Consider the following 21,304-nt stretch of genomic DNA (forward strand, 5'->3'; position numbering starts at 1 on the left):
AAAAACTTAAAAGCATGCAAGTGTTTGTTTATTAATTTGAAAAAATTCTCTGTACATATATACATATTTAAAACTACACACTTCCCTACTTGGCGCATGCTCACATAAATAAAAAGCTAAAATGAAAGGTAATGCAAGCTACTTACGTTCAAGGCGAAATCACCACTGTTCGTGTGGTAAAGAATTTACATAAATAAGTTCAGTGCTAGCTTTTTTGTGACATCAAATGTAACATTTTGTGTATAGTTCATAGATTTTATTGGAAATGGAGAAATTACATGATTATCAAGGGATAACAGGTCGATTTCATGAATGGAGAGGCAACATTAAACAATTATACGAAGACTTTAAAGAAAAATATTCAACAAATTTAGTTGCCACAGTTCAAAGTCAACTTAAAGGAAACGCAAGTGCCAATAAAGACTTTTCACACGTTTTTAGGTAAGAATGTATTCTAATTCCCAGATAACACAACAAAATAGATGGATATAGTCAAGTGCCTGGACTATAAGATATCCATTAAGCTGGATGCCGATGTGTGCAATCTTGAGCACAGTCGTTTTGCGTCTGCATATCTCCATCTCCCTCGTACTCCTCTTAGCTGGTATCTCTTGGTTAATTATAAAATTACATGTTCCTTAAGAGACATATTTCGCTTAGCCACAATACTATTATGTTATGGACCACATGATTTAGAGGTTTCCAGAATTTATTCAGATAGATATGAGGGTACTATTTTAAAATATATATACTTTAATATATATGCAAAGGATTCAAAAATTGCAGCAAATTGGCTGTTTCCATAATGGCACACTTTGTGGGCGTCAGAGTGGGCGTGGCACCCTTCTGAAATAAACTGGCGCTGCGCAAGAACCTTTAAAATCTGCACACGAAGTCGATCTTAAAGGTCTACAAGATTTTATACATATACTTATAAATTAAATAGTCTCTTACAGGGCTAACACAAAAATATTTAAGAATTGAATTTCACCATAAAATTAAAATACCGTTTAATAAAACCAAATTACTTACAAAAGTCAAGCAACAATATAAAATTAAAAGTCTACATCACTTTCCCTTTAAAAATTGCATATATTATGGGCTGTTTCGTAATAGAATGTTCTTACATATGTTATATTTAAAGGAGGGTAGGATAAGGTGACGAACTCGATTTCTCCTATGTATTTGCAATAATATTATTGAGAGTTCGCGTAATTTGTTCGAAAAATAATTTTGACTAAAGAGATGCAGCAAAAATTAAAAATCTTTTTAATTTTATAAGTAAGTATAAGTCAGATAAATATAAAAACGTATTAATTAGATCTCCGTATCCTATAAGATCTTAGGACATCGCGAATTTGCTTCAAAAGGGTGCAACGCTCCTCTAACGCCCACAACCGCCCATACGCATACGCCAAAATCCGTCTAGCGCCCACATGTTTGAAGATTTATCAATGTCTATCTTCGTGCATAAATTTTTTCAAATTGCACCATCCATTACAAATTTATAAGCCAAAAAAAAATACTCTATACTCCGCTACGATTTAATTTTCGAACGTCCCGAACAAATGCAGTAAATATTATAATCATTATCAGATACATTATTGAAGTAAAAGTAAGTTGTATTTAATAAGGATCAAGGAGAAAAAGAAGTTGTAAAAAAAATTTTGATTTTCCCTGTTTCTGGGAAGAAGAAGATACAACTATTTAAGTATATACAATCTATTTTATACATACTGTTTGTGTCTAGCCGAAGTAAGCACGGGGACGCTTTGAAGGCAGGACGATAATCGCGTCTCGAGAACCGTAACGATGGTAAATGCGTTGCTGGACCAGAGGTGATGCGGGAACCGCGCTAAGGTTAAGCTAACGAAGGTTAGCTGCTAGTTGAGATTGTGTAGTATTTCGAGCCCAGTTTGTGTAGGCTATCTAGGCTGACAATGTAGAATGTATTGACCGCTTGGCGTGTGAATGTACCGTTGAGTCGCAAGGTGAGTAAGTGAAACGTCGAGTCATGCGTTGACATTAAATATAATATGCTGATCAGCACTACTCATCTGCAGTGAGTGCAACAAATTGAGAAGTTTCCTCAGTAAAGGTGTGATGTCGGTCAGCCATTGACCGAATAGTACAGTAAGCTGCTAAAGAATTACTGATCAGTGCGGATCCCTTTTTTAGCTGCGAAGGTTTCAGCATATGATAAAAGTTGTCCATTTCTTCTTGCTATGGTAAAAATTGATCATATGACATGTCAATAGTACGTGGAGTTCCTGAATCAAGGCTTTCTTGGTTAAATTTACAAATTTTATCAAGAATTAAGAACTTTTGTAGTTTTGAAGTTGATGAGAAGTCGGTCCTATTTTAATCGTAAATTCTCTTGCAGTTTGTTTTTCAGTAAGCAGCAAGGAACCATTATGTGTAGCGGTTGATTCTCATTCAGATGAGTCAGTTTCCATAGTTCTTGATTGGATACTTGTAAATTTAAGCTCTATTATTTTATGATCCATCAATGATGAGTTCCTTAAATGGATCCTTCACCGATAGAGATCGTTTGCTTTACTCTTTATCAAACTGGTCATAATCCACTGGTCATACAAAATATAAGCAATATGATTTTTGAAAAATTCTTTTTGCAGTTACTACTATTTTTTTTGAAGAAACTTTTTGCATCAAAAAATTTATGTTTCAAGTCGAGGAAAAAAGTTTTAGAAGATGATTTACACAAATTCGTCCTTTTCAATAAATACTGAATGGGTTAAGAAATGTATTGTATCATTCAAACGGCATTTAAATTACCTTTCCATTGATGCTAAAAGTTTACAAGAAGTAAGTTCAAATTATGAGTATATTTAACTTTAGTTTTGTCAAAATACTTATGTCGACCAGTCGAGTACCTCGACTATCAGATACCCGTTACTCAGCTAAAGGGACCAAAGGAAAATGGAGATATGCAAGCAGCAAAGCGAGATTGAAATGCGCCACCTACCGGCGGTAGACAGACTTAAGCGATGTACGTGTAGAGTGGGCGTGGCAAAGTTTTTTTTTGATCAATCGATAGGTATTAACGAGATCAATACATTTCAGTTAAAATTTTTTATCTAGCATGAAATTTGTGGGCGCCACAGGCTTGGGCGGTTTGTGGGCGTTAGAGTGGGCGTCGCATATTCACGTAACAAACATGCGCTGCGCTCAAGCCTACGGAATCTAAATCTGAAATCCCATTTCTCTATCTTTGATATTTTCCGATATATCCGCGTTCATATTTACGATTTTTTGATGTTTGTGGGAGGCTTGTGGCCGTTAAAGTGGGCGTGTCAAACTTTTTTTGGGTCAATCGCTAGGTATTGATGAGAACCATACATTTCAGCTAAAATCTTTATTCTAGCATCAAAACTGTAGGAGCCACAGTTTTGGCTCTTATAGTTTCCGAGATCTCAGCGTTCATCCGGACGGACAGACAGACGGACAGACGGACATGGCTAGATCGACTCGGCTAGTGATCCTGATCAAGAATATATAAAATGCAGTTAAAATTTGTTCAAAAATTATTAGACAGTATGGAAATATTTACAACATTTCATTTTTTATATCTTTAACGATTCCATAAGTCAGTCTCCTTTCTTTTGAATTTTTGGCAGGTTTTTTTCTATTCACGACAATCGCTCTTAGTGATTTTTAATATACTGACAAAAACATGCTTTGATAATATGTTGCAAGATAGTTGTATAAGTTCTTGATATGCAAGATATGTCGAATATGCAAAACAACATGTGCATAATCAAATTATTTGTATGAAACTAATTTCTGTAACTTCCTTTACTTTGTTATTTATACTAAAAAAAATTATTTTATTTTATTTTTACAGAACGAAGACAAGAGCAGAATTAATTCGAGTCTCTGCTGCGGTTATGGGTATCGAGTTTTCTTACGCCGCCGAAACAGCGTTTGTTTCCCCAACACTTTTAAAAATTGGAGTTGAGCATCAGCATATGACATTGGTTTGGGCATTGTCCCCTTTGGTTGGTTTTTTTCTATGTCCAATTTTGGGATCCTTATCTGATCGATGCAAACTGAATATGGGACGTCGACGACCATTTATTCTTCTATTGTCCGTAGGAGTCATTCTCGGTAATTATTAAATACATTATTACCAAATTTTTTAACATATGCATAGACATATCTTTCATTTTTATTATTTCTCTTGGGCCACTGGTGCATGCCAAGAACTGATTCTCTGGTTCTCCCATTGAAAGACCGGGTATATTTTGGAATTATTTATTTTTTAGTATTCTTTTTAAACACGGTACCGCTTACTTGCTTACTCGTAAAACCACAAAAAGTGGATACTTTCATATTTCTCGAGATTTCCTTATTGAAAGCATCTGAACTCAAATCCTGTCAGCAAAATATTACACAAGCCAAATACAAGTTCCTTTTTATACCCGTGTAGAGGGTACTCTGATTTCATTCAGAAGTTTTAAATGCTGTGAAGGAGACGTTTCCGACCCTATAAAGTAAATATATTCCTGATCAGCATCACTAGACGAGTCGATCTAGCCATTTTAGCGGGTCCGCCAGTCAGTCCATTTCTACGCAAACTAGTCTCTCAGCTATAATGCTATCGGGCTGAAACTTTTTAAAAGTCAAATAAGCATTAGTATATATCTTCTGAAGAAATAATAGGAAACATAGTAAAAAACAATAGGGAACGCTATAGTTGATGCCATCGACTATCAGATACCCGTTTCTCAGCAAAGTGTACTTAGAGCACTGAGGGCTTACGAGGGAGGGATATACAAGTAGCAAAGCGCCTGTTCCAAAGGTTGTACACTTTATTTGCTTATAACTTTTAAATGAATGGCCCGAATTGAACAATTGTACATGTACATGGTTAAAAATTGATAATCAAAACAAAATCGAATTTTAGGTTAGGTAGGTTAGGTAGGTGTGGTTGGAGATTAGATTACTAATCCCCCCACTTAGGCCACACCGGGCCCCTAGTGATACCACGTATTCTCTGTGCAGATCCTTTTCCCTAGCTCATGGGTTATTGGTTTTCACGAAACAGTTAGTTCTTTTTAGGAAACATTGGAGTTTTGGAATGCTTACGCCCTGAATGGCCGCAAGGTTCGGAAGTGTGTAGCTCTCTGGGGTTTGAAAGCGCTTTAGGTTATGCGCTGGGCAGAAGCATAGGAGGTCTTCGATGCTCTCCTCTTCGTCTATCTGTTTGCAGCTGCGGCATTAGTCGTGGTAACTGAGTCCCAGCCTGCGCGCGTGAGTCCCTAGATGACAATGGCCCGTGAGGGCATTTAGGAAAGTGGAGATGTTTTCCCTATGGCATTGTATGACAGTTTTGGTTCTTTTCGGGTTGTAATTTGGCCACGTGAGTCTGGAATTATTGCATGTTGAGGTTGTGTTCCATCGGTTCGGAGATTTGCGGCACTCAGAGATAGTTGTTGAGTTTGTTGTGTCCAGCCACCTTGATGGAATGTGGTCTAGTGCTAGGCAGCCGTGGAAGATGGCTGTCAGCCAGGGGAGGGATGTATCTAGTGTCCGTTGTAGTTGGGCCGGGAAGAAACCCGTCCGGGCCGGGGGATCTGAAGGACTTAAAAGAGTTAATAGCCCACTTGATGCGGTCAGGGTTTGAGATGTTGGCTATGCTCTGGTCGTCAAGGCTCTCCTCTATGTAGAGGTCCTCCACTGCTTGGGTGTTTTTAGGGAAATAGGTGTCTAACAGGAGTTCTAGGGTTTCCTGACTGTTTTCCGTCCAGCTGTCAGCATTGGTTTTTAGGTAGCCAATGGTTGCTGGAGATTTTGCTAAAATTCTTCTGAGTCTGGATGCCTCCACAGTGGATTCTATGCTACTACAGAAATTAGCCCATGCTCTTAGGCATAGCTTTGTGTGGTATAAGTTCCAGGAAGATTCGCTGTTGTTGTATTTAGCTCTATTGAGGTAATTTCTGCACTCGCTTTTAAGATTCGCCAGGGTTGTATTCCACCAGGGCGGTTTGTGTTTCGTTTTGACTGTTCTGCTTCGGCAAGCCTTTTTTATGGCTTCACTGCAGATGTCAGTGAAAGTATTGACTAGGCTATCTAGTTCTTGGCCGTTGAGTAGGTGCGTCGGTGGAGCATGTAAGTTTCTATTGAGGAGTTTTTTGTAGTAAGCCCAGTTGCGTAGTCTTAGATTTGTAATGTTCTTGGCGGGATGACCTTCCACGCTTCGAGCTGGTTAAGCAGGGGATCAGATATTAGTGTAATGTCTAAGACTTCCCTCGTATTTCCAATGATAGAAGTTGGGTCATTACCTTTGTTGCAGATGAATAGATTTCATTGAAGGAGATAGTCGTAGAGTAACTCACCCCTTTCGTTTGTGTTTGTACTTCCCCATTGCGTGTGGTGTGAGTTAGCGTCCCCACCCAGGATGAGTTCCTTAGTTGAGTGTGTAAGTATGAGTTGTTGTGTTATGGTGTTTGGTAATGGCCCGTCATAGTCGTGAGCCAGATAGAATGATGCTATGGTGTGATAAGTGTGTTCGTTTAGCTCCAGTCTGACCGTGTTGAGGTCGCCATCGCTAAACTGTGGAATAAGATAAGCGTTAATATGACTTTGTAAGAATGCAGGTTCTGGTTTTACCCTTAGCCTTGATGTAAAATAGCTTGTATAGGAGGGTTGATAAGCCACAGATGTTGTTACCAACAATCCATGGCTCTTGAATAAGGACTACGTCTATTTTGCCTGTTGCCATGAGTTCAGCCGGTTCTGTTGCGCTGCGAGGGGTAACAAGCAAGCTTGGTTCTGGTGGATCAGCGTGTTCATGGATGAACCCAGGATTAAGGAAATGGTGGCTGGCCGATGGAAACGCTCATCCGCGAGCGTTTGCTCCTTAAACTTTTTGACTACGCTCTCACTGAGCGCACAGATGGGGGTGCGGATGCGCACGTTCGGCTCGATCTTGAGGACCACCTCCAGCTTGATGGCCTCGTCGACCTTCGACCGAATCGTCGCCGTGCAGATGCTCTTATCGCCCCCGTTTGTTGTCGGCAAACGAAACACGGCGGCCAGGAATGCATCGATGGAGCTTGTCGGGGTGCACGGATCGATGAGTGCGGCGGTTTCGAACGTCTTCTCCCCGGTCTCGACGATCACCAAAGCAGTTGGGAGCACGTTGACGCTATGACGTTGAAGAAGTGCCGAGAGCGACGGAGCTGGTGTCGAGGATGCTGAGCGCGGTGGAGGGGCAATCGTTTGGCAAGTTGGCTGATCTTGCCGGCGCGAAAGCTGCAGAGAAGCGGGCTGTTGCTTGGAGCCGGACTTTTTCCGAGAAACAAGTTCGTGCATGTGGAGCAGCGTGTGATGGTCGCACGTTCTGCACCGGTCACCGCTACGACAGCTCCCAATGGAGTGCTCGTGTGCGAGACAGTTCGCGCAGTGCTTGTTTATAAGAACTGCTCGCAACCGCTTCTCTGTGCTCAGCTTTAGGAACCTCTGACACTTCCGAAGAGGATGGATTCCGCGGCAGACTCGGCATCGGTAGGACTGAGTACCTCTCGTACGTCTGCTATCCAATGCCTGAGCGCTTCTTGGACGGGAAGCCATTTTCCTGGTTAGAGTGTGGATAAGAAAAAAACCAACAGGGCTGATTAGCAATGACGTGGATAATGGCTACGGACTAAGGTGTATATGAAAGGCGGCTCGTTACTAGGTCGTTTTGGACGGCTCTCTTGGAAGAAGAACCACCTTGGTCACAGGACGTTTGACAATGCCGCGCGCCGTACGAATGTCGACTACGCAGACATTGCCCGGTTCCCGGAAAAACGGAGTCTATTCTTCCGAGTCGCCACTCATTTGAGGGCAAATTTTCTTCCTTAATGACGACCATGTCGCCGACACGCAGATTTTCTGTGGGAACTTGCCACTTGTTGCGCTTGTGGAGCACCTTAAGGTACTCATCCTTCCATCGAGTGCGGAATTGCTGATGGAGAGACCTTAAGTGCTGCCACCGGTTCAGACTGGACTTGGATTCGCCCTTTACTTCAGGTTCCACTATGGATAGAAGAGGTCCACCAACAAGAAAGTGCCCTGGTGTCAACGCTAAGAGATCAGTTGGATCCTCGGACATGGGAGATAGCGGTCTGGAATTCAGACAAGCTTCGATTCTGGCTAGAGGGTGGACAGCTCTTCAAAGGTGTACTTCCGTGTAGCGGTGGACTTGTAAATCAAGGCCTTGAAGCTCTTGACACCAGCTTCCCATAGGCCTCCCATATGGGGTGCCCCAGGAGGAATGAATTGCCAGGTGAGCTGCTGATGACTATACGCATTGGTCGCAGACTCGGGAAAGCACGGTGGAAGCGCCGACGAAGGTCTTTCCATTGTCGGACTGGACTTGGCGAGGACACCCTCTTCTAGATACGAAACGAGCGAAAGCGGCAAGAAACTTTTCAGTCGTTAAGTCGGATGTAGGCTCTAGATGGATGGCCTTTGTAGAAAAACAAACGAAAACCAACACATACCCTTTTGTAATGAGACAAGCTCTTCCGGTAAAATTTTTAATATCAAACGGGCCGGCGTTGTCCATCCCTGTGTACGTGAACGGACGGGAAAAAGACAATCGCTCTTTCGGAAAACTTCCCATCATCTGGACTTGCAATCTCTTTTTGTGGATAACGCAGACCTTGCAGGAGTTAACCACTGCCTTCACCAACTTCTTTATTCTCGGAACCCAGTATCTGGACCGGGTGAGACGCACCACTAACTGATTACCACCATGTAATGAAATGAGATGCGTGAATTTTACCAGAAGCCGCGAGAGTGCACATTCGTACGGTAGGATTATCGGATGTCGTTCATCATACCGCAAACTGTCGGAGGCCGTTACGCGGCCGCATGCTCTGATTAGCCCTTTCTTGTCTAGAAAGGGGTTCAGGGAGAGAATCGAACTCGCCGCGGGCACAGGACGCTTCTGACTCAAGCAGCGGTATTCTTCAGAAAAATACCTGCGCTGAGTGCAAATTGTCATGAGCTGTTCCGCGGCGGCAACGTCCTGGGCCTCTAGACGGACCCCGGAAAGCGGTGATTGTCTTCGACATCGCTGGACAAATCGATGGACATACCCGAGGACCCGCAATGCTCTGTCTAATTTGGAAAAACGACCCAGGAAATCTTCTGTCGGCATAGACGCCACATGCGCTTTGACGGCACGCTTTTCGATCTCGGTCACCGGCAGGTCACGCTGTTGGCAACGAACGTTGTCCAATGGCACGCTGGTTTGGCTAACCATGCTAGCACAATCGTGGAATCGGTCCAACAATGGAGTTTTGAGGTCAGCCTCGGCATATTAGGAAGAATGGCTTCGCCCATCTCGGACAAAAGGAGAGCCCCCCATAACTCCAGCCTGGGAAGGGACACCGTTTTGACTGGCGCCACTCGCGTCTTGGTCGTGAGCAAGTGCACCATCGTCTTATGGCCCACCTCTACGCGCACATAGATCGCAGCACCGCATGCCTTTTGCGAGGCGTCACAGAATCCGTGATGCTCTACGCGGAACTCTGGACGGAAGGAAACCCATCTGGGTATTCTGACCTGGTCTAGGACCGGATAGCTCTGGAGAAAGCTGTTCCACCTTTGGCACAGCTCAATTGGAAGTTTATCGTCCCAGCCTAGATCCTGAAGCCAAATCTCTTGCATACAGATTTTGGCACACACAACAAATGGAGCGAGCCAGCCTGCTGGATCAAACAGCTTGGCAACTTGGGAAAGGATTGGGCGCTGTGTGGGGGAGATTTCCGTTGCTAAATCTGGTGGGACGAAAAAGAACTCGTCGGACGTCGCCTTCCAGCGTACGCCGAGAGTTTTGGCTGTGCTCTCAGTGTCGATTTCGGGGAAGTCTGTTGTGAGAAGATGATCGCTTGGGATATGAGGTAATATTTCTTTGTGGTTGGAGGTCCATTTTCATAATGGAAAGCCCGCGGAATCTAGAGCACTTTGTAGCTCGCGAACAATGAGCTTAGCGTCCTCGGCGGAGTCAGCTCCCGAAAGGACATCGTCTACATACATATAATTTCGAATGACGTTGCTCGCTCTTGGATGGCTGAGCTGCACGTCAGATGCCAGCTGTTGCAGGACTCGAATGGCCAGGAATGGCGCGCAATTGACTCCAAAAGTTACCGTCTGTAATTCGAAATCTCGAATGTGCCCCTCGCTGTTGCGGAATAAGATGCGCTGGAACGGGGAATGCTTCGGATCTACCCATATCTGCCTATACATTTTCTCGAAGACTGGGCCAGCATGAAGGATATCATTTAAGCTGACCCCATTCTCTGAAGGGCTGGAGGCATTGAAAACCACACGTAGCTTGGTGGTTGTACTTTCCGGCTTGAGCACGGCATGATGCGGAAGGTAATAACTGGCAGAATTATGGGTAGGACGGACTTCTTTCATGTGATGGAGGTCGAGATACTCTTGAATCACGGAGTCGTATTTGGCTTTGAGCTGACTGTCCCTCTTTAGGCGTTGCTCGGTTCTTAGGAACTGCGACAACGCGGAGGACCTGGAGTGACCGAGGGCGGATTTTACGTTTCCGGGATCACGAAACGGAAGACTTACGACATACCTGTCGTTATAGTCTCTCGTAGTCGTCCGGAGAAAATTTTCCACACATGTCAAATCGGAAGATTTTGTCACTTTTACTGGCAGATCCTCCACCTCCCAAAATTTGGTGAGATGCCTATCTAGGGACGTGTTAACCGTGTGGGAGATTCGCATGGAAAAAACGGAAATCTGATTTTCCCTTGGAGCAGGATCGGGTCCTGTTAGGATCCACCCGAAAATGGTTTCTTGACCGAGGAGAGACCCACAAATGTTCGGCCGGGTGCCGCTTAGGAGAATGGATGGCAGTACGTCGGCCCCGACCAGAATATCTATCTGTGCGCTCTCGTAAAACTTTGGATCTGCTAGTGGCAGTTCGGGAAGATCCCGTAGAAACTGTTGCGGAATCGGACAAGATGGAAGGTTTCCAGCTAATTGAGGAAGAACATAGGCCGTTGTGATTATTTGCAAGCCAGGCCTGGTCGGAGAACGGATGGTAAACTGACAGAGCTTTTTGGATTCAGCGGATACTGTCTGGTTTAAGCCTGATACTTGGGCTCGGATTACCTGGTGAGGCAACTTAGTTAATTTGAACAGCCGCTCAGAAATAAAGGTTGCCTCTGATCCAGAATCTATCAAGGCACGAGCTTTAAAATTCGACCCCAGGTACATATGTCAATTATGGCGGTGCCCAGCTGACGGATCTATACCCCGTCGCGAAGTAGTTTTGGACTGTAGAGTCCGTAGACCCGGAAGCGGTGGCGACTGGAGTATTTGGTCTTGATCGGGGATGGATTCGAAGGCGATTGGGAGGAGTTGCCTCTGTGTAGTAAGGTGCTTTCACAATCACGCAGCTGATGCCCTCGTGCGTAGCAGTTCAGACACAGCTGCTTCCTCTTTATATATGCCGACCGCTCGTCGACCGTTTCTGGAGAAATCGTGCACATGTGCGGATAGGATGGTTTTCCTTCTTACAAAGGTCACATCCTTTGGGTTTGGGAGCTACCCTTGTCTCGTAAGAATTTATTCTTCGAGGCGCTGCAGTGGGGGCGGATGTTTTTGACAGAGATTGACTCGAGCCTGACGGCCGTACGTCGTCTATGGCTTCTTAGGTTTGGTGACGCTCCGTAAGGAAGGCGTTCAGCTCCTGCCACGTCGAAATCTCGGCCTTGTTGTGCGGGGACTGTTCCCACAAGGATAGCGTGAGGTTTGAAAGTTTGGAGGAGCACATGTACACTAAGAGGCAATCCCAATTTTCGGTTTCAATTCCGACACATTTCTAAAGCCGTGAGGCAACCCTGGATGGTGCGTTGAAGTTCACGGATATCGGATAAACGGACTGCACATTGAACAGTATTTTTAAATGGCTATTTACTAACAACCGCTATTTTTCGAAACGCTCAGTTAGGTTAGCCCAAGCTGAGCGAAAGCCATCGTTAGTAAGGGGGAATTCGACACTATCGTGTGTGCATCGCCACTTGTTTTGGCGTTTAGGTGAAACAGTTTTTCGACTGGCGTCAACCTTGGATTGTTTATATAAATGGCCGTAAACAGATCCCTAGAGGTCGGTCACCGCAGATAATCTCCGGTGAAAACCTCGGTATCGCAAGGAGGCAGCCGACAGCCAGAGGAAATGTAAGTCTGGGTAGGAACAGCTTGAACTTGGGGAGCCTGGGCTATCATATCCGCGATTTGAGCCCCATATCTCTCGTAAACGGAATAGCAGTAGCCGTATTTAGCTTTGAGAATGGGCAAACTATCAGCTGCACTGTCTCCGGCTTCTGCTATGCACCCGGTGCATTCATCGTATTCTGCCTTGATGCGGTCCCATAACGGGCGTATTTCTTCGCGGCGGATGTTTAGCATGGACAGATTAGGAGGGATCGGCGAAGGAGTGTTTGTTCTGGATTCAAACTCACTCATCCGATCTGAGACCTCAATAAATTTGCTTCAAGCAATTTGGGAAGGTGTTAGTACCATTTTGACGTTTGCACGGGTGACCCTTTTTCGGGGCGACGAGGTCTTAGCGGTTAAATCGGGTTTTGGTTGATCTGCGGATATGCCTGGAACTACGGCAGGTGGAATAGACAACTTGTTGTTATCACTTCCAACGGACATTTAAAAAAAGGCCTTTTTTTGGGTCAGAATCTGCTCGCCTTTGTTTATGTCGAATAAATTGGAAACCTGGCACACTTCTGGAACAGTGGAACGAGGTGTCGACAAAAAAAGTAGTGGATCGGAGAAATAGAAAATTGGAGCAAGTACCGACCTGGTTTACTCTGCGGAATTAAACCCAATGATTCGGATTAGGAACGGTGAGTAAGGAGTACGAATATCACCCGTTGAGAAATAATACTATAATACTTAACCCTTTTGGTATATGTACATTGGAATTGGGATCAAGTTTGGTATATTTTTTTCTGCTGGTATTTTTTGCGTTTGAAATAAATTGAATGGGAAAAGACCAAATATGTGTTAATATATAGTCCCCGGTGGAGTAATTGTAATATTTCGCCTTTATTTAAACTTCTGAATGAAGAAAAAATACCAAAATATGCCAATAAGTTGTTGGCCGGAAGATGGGATCGGTTGATTATTTAGTATTAGAGTATTGTTTTAATTTAATTTAATATTCCGAGGGAAAAATACTAAAAATATACCGAAAAAATTGGTGGACGGAGGATGCTATGCATGCGGTGGAGTGCTGGTATTTTTTGCGTTTGGATAAAATAAAGTTTACGGAGTAAATACCAAATACCGAAAAAAATACTAAAAAGTTTGATGGTAAATAAAACACAATGACCAAAAAATTTTCACGTCGGTTGGTGTAATTATACCCGTTACTCGTAGAGTAAAAGGGTATACTAGATTCGTTGGAAAGTATGTAACAGGCAGAAGGAAGCGTTTCCGACCCCATAAAGTATATATATTCTTGATCAGGATCACTAGCCGAGTCGATCTAGCCATGTCCGTCTGTCCGTCTGTCTTTCCGGATGAACGCTGAGATCTCGGAAACTATGAGAGCTGGCCTATTGAGATTTGGCGTGCAGATTCCTGAGCTTCTTACGCAGCGCAAGTTTGTTTCAGTAGAGTGCCACGCCCACTCTAACGCCCACAAGCCGCCCAAAACTGTGGCTCCTACAGTTTTAATGCTAGAATAAAAATGCTAGAATGAAATGTATTGTTCTCATCAATACCTATCGATTGATAAAAAAAAAGTTTGCCACGCCCACTTTTACGCCCACAAACCGCAAAAACTTTGGCTCCTACAGTTTTGATGCTAGAATAAAAATTTTAACTGAAATGTATTGTTCTCATCAATACCTATCGATTGACCTAAAAAAAGTTTGCCACGCCCACTTTATCGCCCACAAACCGCCCCCAAACTTCAAAAAATCGTTAATATGAACGTGGATATCTCGGAAACTATCAAAGATAGAGAATCGGGATTTCAGATTTAGATTCCGTAGCTTTGTACGCAGCGCAATTTCGAGGCACTCGACTATAGCGTTCTTTCTTGTTTTTATTTTATTATTTTTGACCGGATGGCCGACGGAAAACTTTAATTAGTCGAAACGGGATGGTGGAGTTAAAAATTATATGTGAATGTATGTAGATATGGGTATATATGTAGATATTTGTATGTATGTAGATATTTGTATGTATGTAGATATTTGTATGTATGTAAATTTTGTATGTATGTAGATATTTGTATGTATGAAGATATTTGTATGTATGTAATTTTCGCCGGTTTTAAATTTATTAAATAATTTTTGCCGGCGGGGTATGTGTTGTTGTGGACGTTTTCGATTTATTTGTATGTGGACTGTATTTGGAAAAACGAAAAAATATGTGCAAGTATTTTAGCGGCTGCGGATATACAGTGAGAAAATCTTGGAAAGTTTTGGGGGCCTGAATTGGCAGAACACTGGAAATTAAATAGTTATCACTGTATTCTTGGCTTATATTTGCACAATATTTTTTCTAAGCTTTGAATTTTTTTTCTCGATTTTATATATGTGTATGTATGTATTGATGAGCGGCCAAATGCAATTAAAACAAGGAAGAACGCTATAGTCGAGTACCTCGACTATCAGATACCCGTTACTCAGCTAAAGGGATCAAAGGAAAATGGAGATATGCAAGCAGCAAATGCGCCACCTACCGGCGGTAGACAGATTTAAGCGTTGTGGGCGTAAGACTGGGAGTGGAAAAGTTTTTTTAAAACAATGGAAAGGTATTGACGAGACCAATACATTTCAGCTAAAATTTTTGTTCTAGCATCAAAACTGTAGGAGCCACAATTTTGGGCGGTTTGAGGGCGTTAGAGTGGGCGTGGCACTCTTCTGAAACAAACTTGCGCTGTGCAGGAATCTCAGGAATCTGCATGCCTAATCCCAGTATTGTAGCTCTTATAGTTTCCGAGATCTCAGTGTTCATACGGACAGACGGACAGACGGACATGGCTAGATCGACTCGTCTAGTGATCCCGATCAAGAATATATATACTTTATGGGGTCGGAAACGCTTCCTTCTGCCTGTGACATACAGACAGACGGACATGGCTAGATCGACTCGGCTGGTGATCCTGATCAAGAATATATATACTTTAGGGGGTCGGAAACGCTTCCTTCTGCCTGTTACATACTTTCCGACGAATCTAGTAAACCCTTTTACTCTACGAGTAACGGGTATAAAAATTAAGGTAACCAAAATATTTCAGATTTTAAATCAAAATCTGTGCTTCACCAAGCCAAATCTGCTAAGTATCCAAGTGTCGACGTCCCTACCACTTATCCTATTGATAAAATTTCCTTTATCTTCAAACTGATAACTATGATCTTTATTTATTTGCAAGGACTTCTTTTGGTTCCAAATGGCGAGACCTTGGGATATTGGTTTGGAGATGGAAGTGCAGAGTCGGAGGATTCATTTACAGAAATAAATAATTGGAAAAATATTACACATATAAATAAAACGTCACCAAAGCCTTCCCATTCCTGGGGTATACTTTTTACAATATTGGGAACAGTGCTTCTTGACTTTGACGCTGATGCTTGTCAAAGTCCAGCTAGAGCATATCTTTTGGATGTATGCTTACCAGAAGATCATGCAAAAGGTCTGTCCACATTCACTGTTATGGCAGGCTTAGGAGGATTTTTTGGTTATTCAATGGGAGGCCTAAACTGGGACGAAACGGAAATCGGTAAGATGAATACAGTTGACATTTTCCTTTGTTTTACAAAAAAAAATTATTTTTTAGGACGTCGATTAGGTGGACACGTGAAGGCCGTTTTTTCTATTATAACAGTTATTTTTGTTACATGTGTGGCATTTACAATTACAAGTTTTGCTGAAATTCCTCTTTGGGTACTAGCAACCGTGGATTCTAGTAATTCTGAAGCCGAAACGTTACCTGTCTTATTAAAATCATACGGTGCTTGTGAAGGAGGCGATGAACAGGTAATATTTTAAATAGCTTGTAGCATAAAAAAGCATTTACCCGTTACTCGTAGAGTAAAAGGGTATACTAGATTGGTCGGAAAGTATATAACAGGTAGACGAAAGCATTTCCGACCCCATAAAGTATATATATTCTTGATCAGGAACACTACCCGAGTCGATCTAGCCATGTCCGTCTGTTCGGATGAACGCTATGATTTCGGAAACTATAAAAGCTGCAGTACTGGGATTAGGCATGCAGATTCTATAGATCCCTGGGCAGCGCAAGTTTGGTTCGTCAGTGTGCCACGCCCTCTCTAACGCCCACAAACCGCCCAAAACTGTGGCTTCTACAGTTTTATTGCTAGAATACAAATTTTAGCTGAAATGTATTGCTCTAACGCCTAAATCTGTCTGCCGCCCACATTGCAATCTCGCTTTGCTGCTTGCATCGCCATCTCCCTTTGGTCCCTTTAGCTGAGTAACGGGTATCTGATACGCTAGGTACTCGGCAATAGCGTTCTTCCTTGTTTTTAGTAATCTGAGTATATAAGGCAGCGTAAATGTTACGAGTTTTTCATAAAAATAACATTTTAAAAATTATTTTCTTACTTCTAATGTAAAAGTCAAAGAAGAACTTTTATTTGTTGAGTTTTTCAATAAAAGTTGAAAAATAACGGTTGTTCTTGGCTTTACATTCAAAATTGCGAAGTAAATGGTGTGCTACTTGACGCTTTTTGATTAAAGTGAAAAATCTGAAAATTGACCACAACTACCATACAGCTATTTTCACAACTTTTTGGATTAATGACACATACAAATTTAATGCTGAATACAGTCGTGGTCGTATAGAGTTTGAAATCCTTTTTAAAAAATTGCCGTTGACCTACGTACTATATTTACTATAGTAAATTAATTAATTACAATGTTTATCTGATTTTCCTGATTCATGATGGTTGTTGAGGTTTTTGGACTTGGTACAGTTGTCACACGTTGTATTTAGCTGTATCTTGATGTTTACTACCTGTTTAGCAGTTGTTCAGTACTTTTTTCGCGTACTAGTTGTTTTAGCTGGTTAATAGCTGTTATTAGATGGTTACTATCTGTTTAGTAGATGTTAACTAGTTGTTTACTAGTTGTTATAAGATGGTCACCAGCTGTTTTGAGCTGTTATGAGCTGTTATAGTTTTTGTAAGAATGATCAAAAATTCTTGTCCTCTAGATGACGTTCGATGTGATGTAAAAACTTAGACTGTAAATTTGAACGCGTGCAGGTCAACTTTTTATACTATACAGAGTTCACAGATACACGTACCCATACATTGATTTTCAGCCCCCGAAATGTAAATTAACCATTTAAATATACCGGTTTTGACTCCACATCTTCTACGAAAGAAAGTAGAAAAGCGAGGCACAGGTGTCCACAGTTGTATGTATCAAAGTCTTGAACTCTATCGTAATTGTATTGTATTCTATGTCCCAAGTATTTCACAACTTCTCTAGGTGGCTGACGATTTCTAAAACAATGTCTAATGGTTTTTGTTTTTTTTAATGTCTAAGTAGCAACATTAATAACAGTCGAAAGGTTTGTCTTCTTCATTTTATTGTTCATTATCCTTTTCCTCCCTTTCTATTCAGTTTTATTCAATCCCATACCAAATTTTTTCTTGGCTTTCATTATATTTGTTACAAAGTATGCTGCTGCTTTTTCACCAAGACTGCTATCTGGTGCCTTGACACGCGACCAGGCTTTGTCAATTAATATGGAGTCTGCCCTATGTCGTTCACTCAATGCCTTGTTTTGAGAATATACAATATCGTGCTCTTTGCAACCTTCATCCAATGGGTTTATTCCTTGATCACCGCGTTCCAACCGTTTCTGTAACTTTGTACCCGGTCCAAAAAAATTATATTCTAAAATATGGGCTTCAAACGGAAATGTATTGATTGGCTTATCGACAAGACCACCACCGTGTTTACAATTAAAAATACGACTGATGCTATTATAAAAACGTTTCTCCATTTTATTGAAGTTTAATCATCAAAGATTTCTCATCAAATGAGGTACATTAGATTAAAAGATGCGTTTAATAAGTCAAAAACAAAAAATTTTAGTTAGAAATATTAACGATGAAAACGAGAAAAATCTACCGCCACGACATAGTGCTCTCTTACCGAACACAATAAGGGCTCTAATTGTTGGGCCTTCGAATGGTGGTAAAACTAATATTATGTTTCTCACGTGCTCATGATCAATATTGTCACATGGGGATGTGGAGGCGTTGGGGGCAATTAAGTACACTTTTTGTGGACATGATCGTGACATTTTTATAACTTCAAAGCCCATTTAAGTCAATTCATTTATGGATTATGCTAAATGTCCTAGAACCCGCATACGTTAATGAGGTGGGGAGGGGGGTCGGAGGCCATAAATATGCTAATTGTCCCAGAACACATCTTTTCATACTACTTACATGTTCAAACAAATACATATTACATATGTTCGAATCCATAAATATCGTTTTTAGGAATGTCTTTCAGAAACTGTCAAATTTTGAAAATAAAAAAACGATAGTGGAGGGTGATCTGGCTAGTAATAAATAAATGATAACTACGCACTAAAGAATTTGGTAACATATTTATGTCAATCATTATTATCCGCACTTTGATTGCCCCAGTCAAAAGTACCTCATACTTAAAATTTACTTAAACTCGACATCTCTTCCTTAGGTAACAACTGGAGAACAACCTACAAATATAACCTTAAGTGACGGTTTGGTTGACGAAACCCGCTTTATCGAAAATCCGGAAATCATAAAAGAATGTTTAAGTTCACAAGATGAAGATTTAGTGCACACGAAAAACAAATTGGAGGTTGAATCTCTGAGTCACTATTTACTTTCCATTGTTTATATGCCGCTATCTTTGAGAATGATATGCGTGACAAATCTTTTTTGCTGGATGGCGCATGTCTGTTACTCGCTATACTTTACGGATTTTGTGGGCGAGGCAGTTTTTAATGGAGACCCCAGGGCTACCACCGGATCTGACCTCCAACTACGTTATGAAGAAGGTGTTCGATTTGGATGTTGGGGCATGGCAATGTACTCTCTATCATGCTCCTTTTACTCACTTATTATTGAAAAACTAATTCAACGTTTTAAGTACGTGCTTCAATTTAATACTTTAGAAAGTAACATTACAAATTTTTACATTCTATTTAAAGGGCTAAGTCTGTGTACGTTGGAGGACTATTATTTTATTGCACAGGAATGGCCTTAATGGCTTTAACTCGAGCAAAGCTAAGCGTTTTAGTATTTAGTTGGACAGCGGGTATTATGTACTCTACGCTATTTACTATGCCCTATCTTCTGGTTGCACATTATCATAATGTTTCTACAGTAAGTATTACGTCCTACACTGAACAATTTAATGTATGTTAGAATTGCTGGCATAAACATAGCCCAGCTCATTATATAAAAATTAACTGATTTTAACGGCTAAAATGACATTGCAATTTAATCATCGTTCGTGTTCTCTGCGTGTCTAAAGGAGGGGGGCGATTGGCGTATAGGCTAATACCCGCCTTCGATCGGCGGCACCCTAGCTATAAACACCTAGCGTTAAGCGCCCTAGAATCTCACTATAAAGATCTTTACCAATAAAAACTCCGCTGTGTATAAAAAAAAATCACCTTTTTTAAGATATTCCGAATCGCTAAACATAATTTATATAGCTTATTGAGTCGGAAACGCAATCTTTAATTTATATTGAAATTTATTAGCACGTTATTTATTTGATAGTCGAGGAACTCGACTATAACAACGAGCATGTTATAGCTTACTTATTAAAAATAAATTTTCTCTTTTCAGTTTGAATTAGATGAGAACGGAGTTCCAAAACTTGGATCAGGATTGCGAGGTCTTGGTACTGATATTGCTATTATAAGTAGCATGGTATTTTTAGCCCAATTCATTTTATCTTTATGTATGGGCACAATTATAAAAATATCGGGAACTACCACAGCTGTTATAAGTACCGCCAGCTTTTTGAGTTTTTGTGGTGCTCTGTCAGCTACAAAGATAATGTATTTGGATCTATAAGCTTATTTGAAAATAAAATAACAATAATAGATTAGAAATAAAAAAGTTAATTTAAATTACCTGTAGTGTCAAAGCGTTTCCTTGATCTATAATTGTCTTTTGAATCTAATTAACAAGCGGCACATAAACCAGATGTGCAAAAAAGTTTTACCTGACTCCCAAATAAAAAAGACGATAATCGGGATGATCCCCTAAACATGCATTTTAGCAAGGCAGGAAAATTCTTTTTCGACGAGGTGAGCTGTAAGCGAAAACGTAAAGGTTTTTCAATCAGCTTAAGTTAAACAACAGTGGAATAATGCTTTAGAAGGCGAAAGCAATATTCCAATTGTGACGTACAAGGTGTGTTAAGTAGTCCGACATTACGCAACATAAGCATTTGTTGATCTTCCTCGAAGATAACACTAGTTAACAGCCAAAATACACAATGAAGGATGATTTTAACTCCTGTTGAACACCTTGATCACAAATATTAGGAAATAAAATATTTCTATGTTTTCTTGTATCCCCAGTTGTGCTTAAGTATTTTAAAAAGCAAAAGTTAAAAATACTTGTTATTTGAACTTTCTTCACGTTTAGTACATTTTGGCATCAGTAGAAAGGTCATTTAAAAATCCGTTTGAATGATTTCTGACTTTTCTTAACTCTTTTAGCACTTATGTACATATTTAAAATAACGACTTTTGTTGAAATATAAATAATATTTGGTTTCAATGCAAAATTTTAACTATAAAAGCTACAATACTGGGATTAGGCATGCAGATTCCTGAGAGTTCTGCGCAGCGCATATTTGTTTCAGCAGAGTGCCACGCCCACTCTAACTCCCACAAACCGCCCAAAACAGTGGCTCCTACTGTTTTGATGCTAGAATTTTAACTGAAATGTATTGTTCTCATCAATACCTATCGATTGACCCAAAAAAAAGTTTGCCACGCCCACTTTAACGTCCACAAACCGCCCACAAACTTCAAAAAATCGTAAGTATGAATGTGGATATCTCGGAAACTATCAAAGATAGAGAATCGGGATCTCAGATTTAGATTCCGTAGCCTTGTACGCGGCGCAATTTTGTTACGCGAATATGCCATGCCCACTATAACGCCCACAAACCGCCCAAACCTGTGGCGCCCACAATTTTTATGCTAGATAAAAAATTTTAATTGAAATGTATTGGT

At 41.1% G+C, this 21,304-nt stretch overlaps 1 protein-coding gene across 1 annotated transcript; it reads left to right on the forward strand.

The window, feature by feature from the left end:
- Window positions 1-168: 168 nt before the first annotated feature.
- Window positions 169-20,188, forward strand: LOC119560017 (proton-associated sugar transporter A). Its single transcript, XM_037873303.1, has 7 exons — window positions 169-441; window positions 3,866-4,128; window positions 15,443-15,790; window positions 15,848-16,047; window positions 18,757-19,190; window positions 19,253-19,427; window positions 19,899-20,188. The coding sequence occupies exons 1-7, from the start codon at window positions 266-268 to the stop codon at window positions 20,127-20,129; spliced, it is 1,827 nt and encodes a 608-aa protein (XP_037729231.1). The 5' UTR covers window positions 169-265; the 3' UTR covers window positions 20,130-20,188.
- The last annotated feature ends 1,116 nt before the right edge of the window (window positions 20,189-21,304 follow it).

The sequence above is a fragment of the Drosophila subpulchrella genome, unplaced genomic scaffold (assembly GCF_014743375.2).
Source record: "Drosophila subpulchrella strain 33 F10 #4 breed RU33 unplaced genomic scaffold, RU_Dsub_v1.1 Primary Assembly Seq354, whole genome shotgun sequence".
Classification (NCBI taxonomy): domain Eukaryota; kingdom Metazoa; phylum Arthropoda; class Insecta; order Diptera; family Drosophilidae; genus Drosophila; species Drosophila subpulchrella.

What these genes read in the sequence shown, in the direction of transcription:
- LOC119560017 (XM_037873303.1), top strand. Translation starts at nt 266, where the DNA reads ATGGAGAAATTACATGATTATCAAGGGATAACAGGTCGATTTCATGAA. An exon ending in CTGGGACGAAACGGAAATCG is followed by an intron (nt 15,791 to 15,847) that starts GTAAGATGAATA and finishes ATTATTTTTTAG; the next exon opens with GACGTCGATTAGGTGGACAC. An exon ending in AAACTAATTCAACGTTTTAA is followed by an intron (nt 19,191 to 19,252) that starts GTACGTGCTTCA and finishes TTCTATTTAAAG; the next exon opens with GGCTAAGTCTGTGTACGTTG.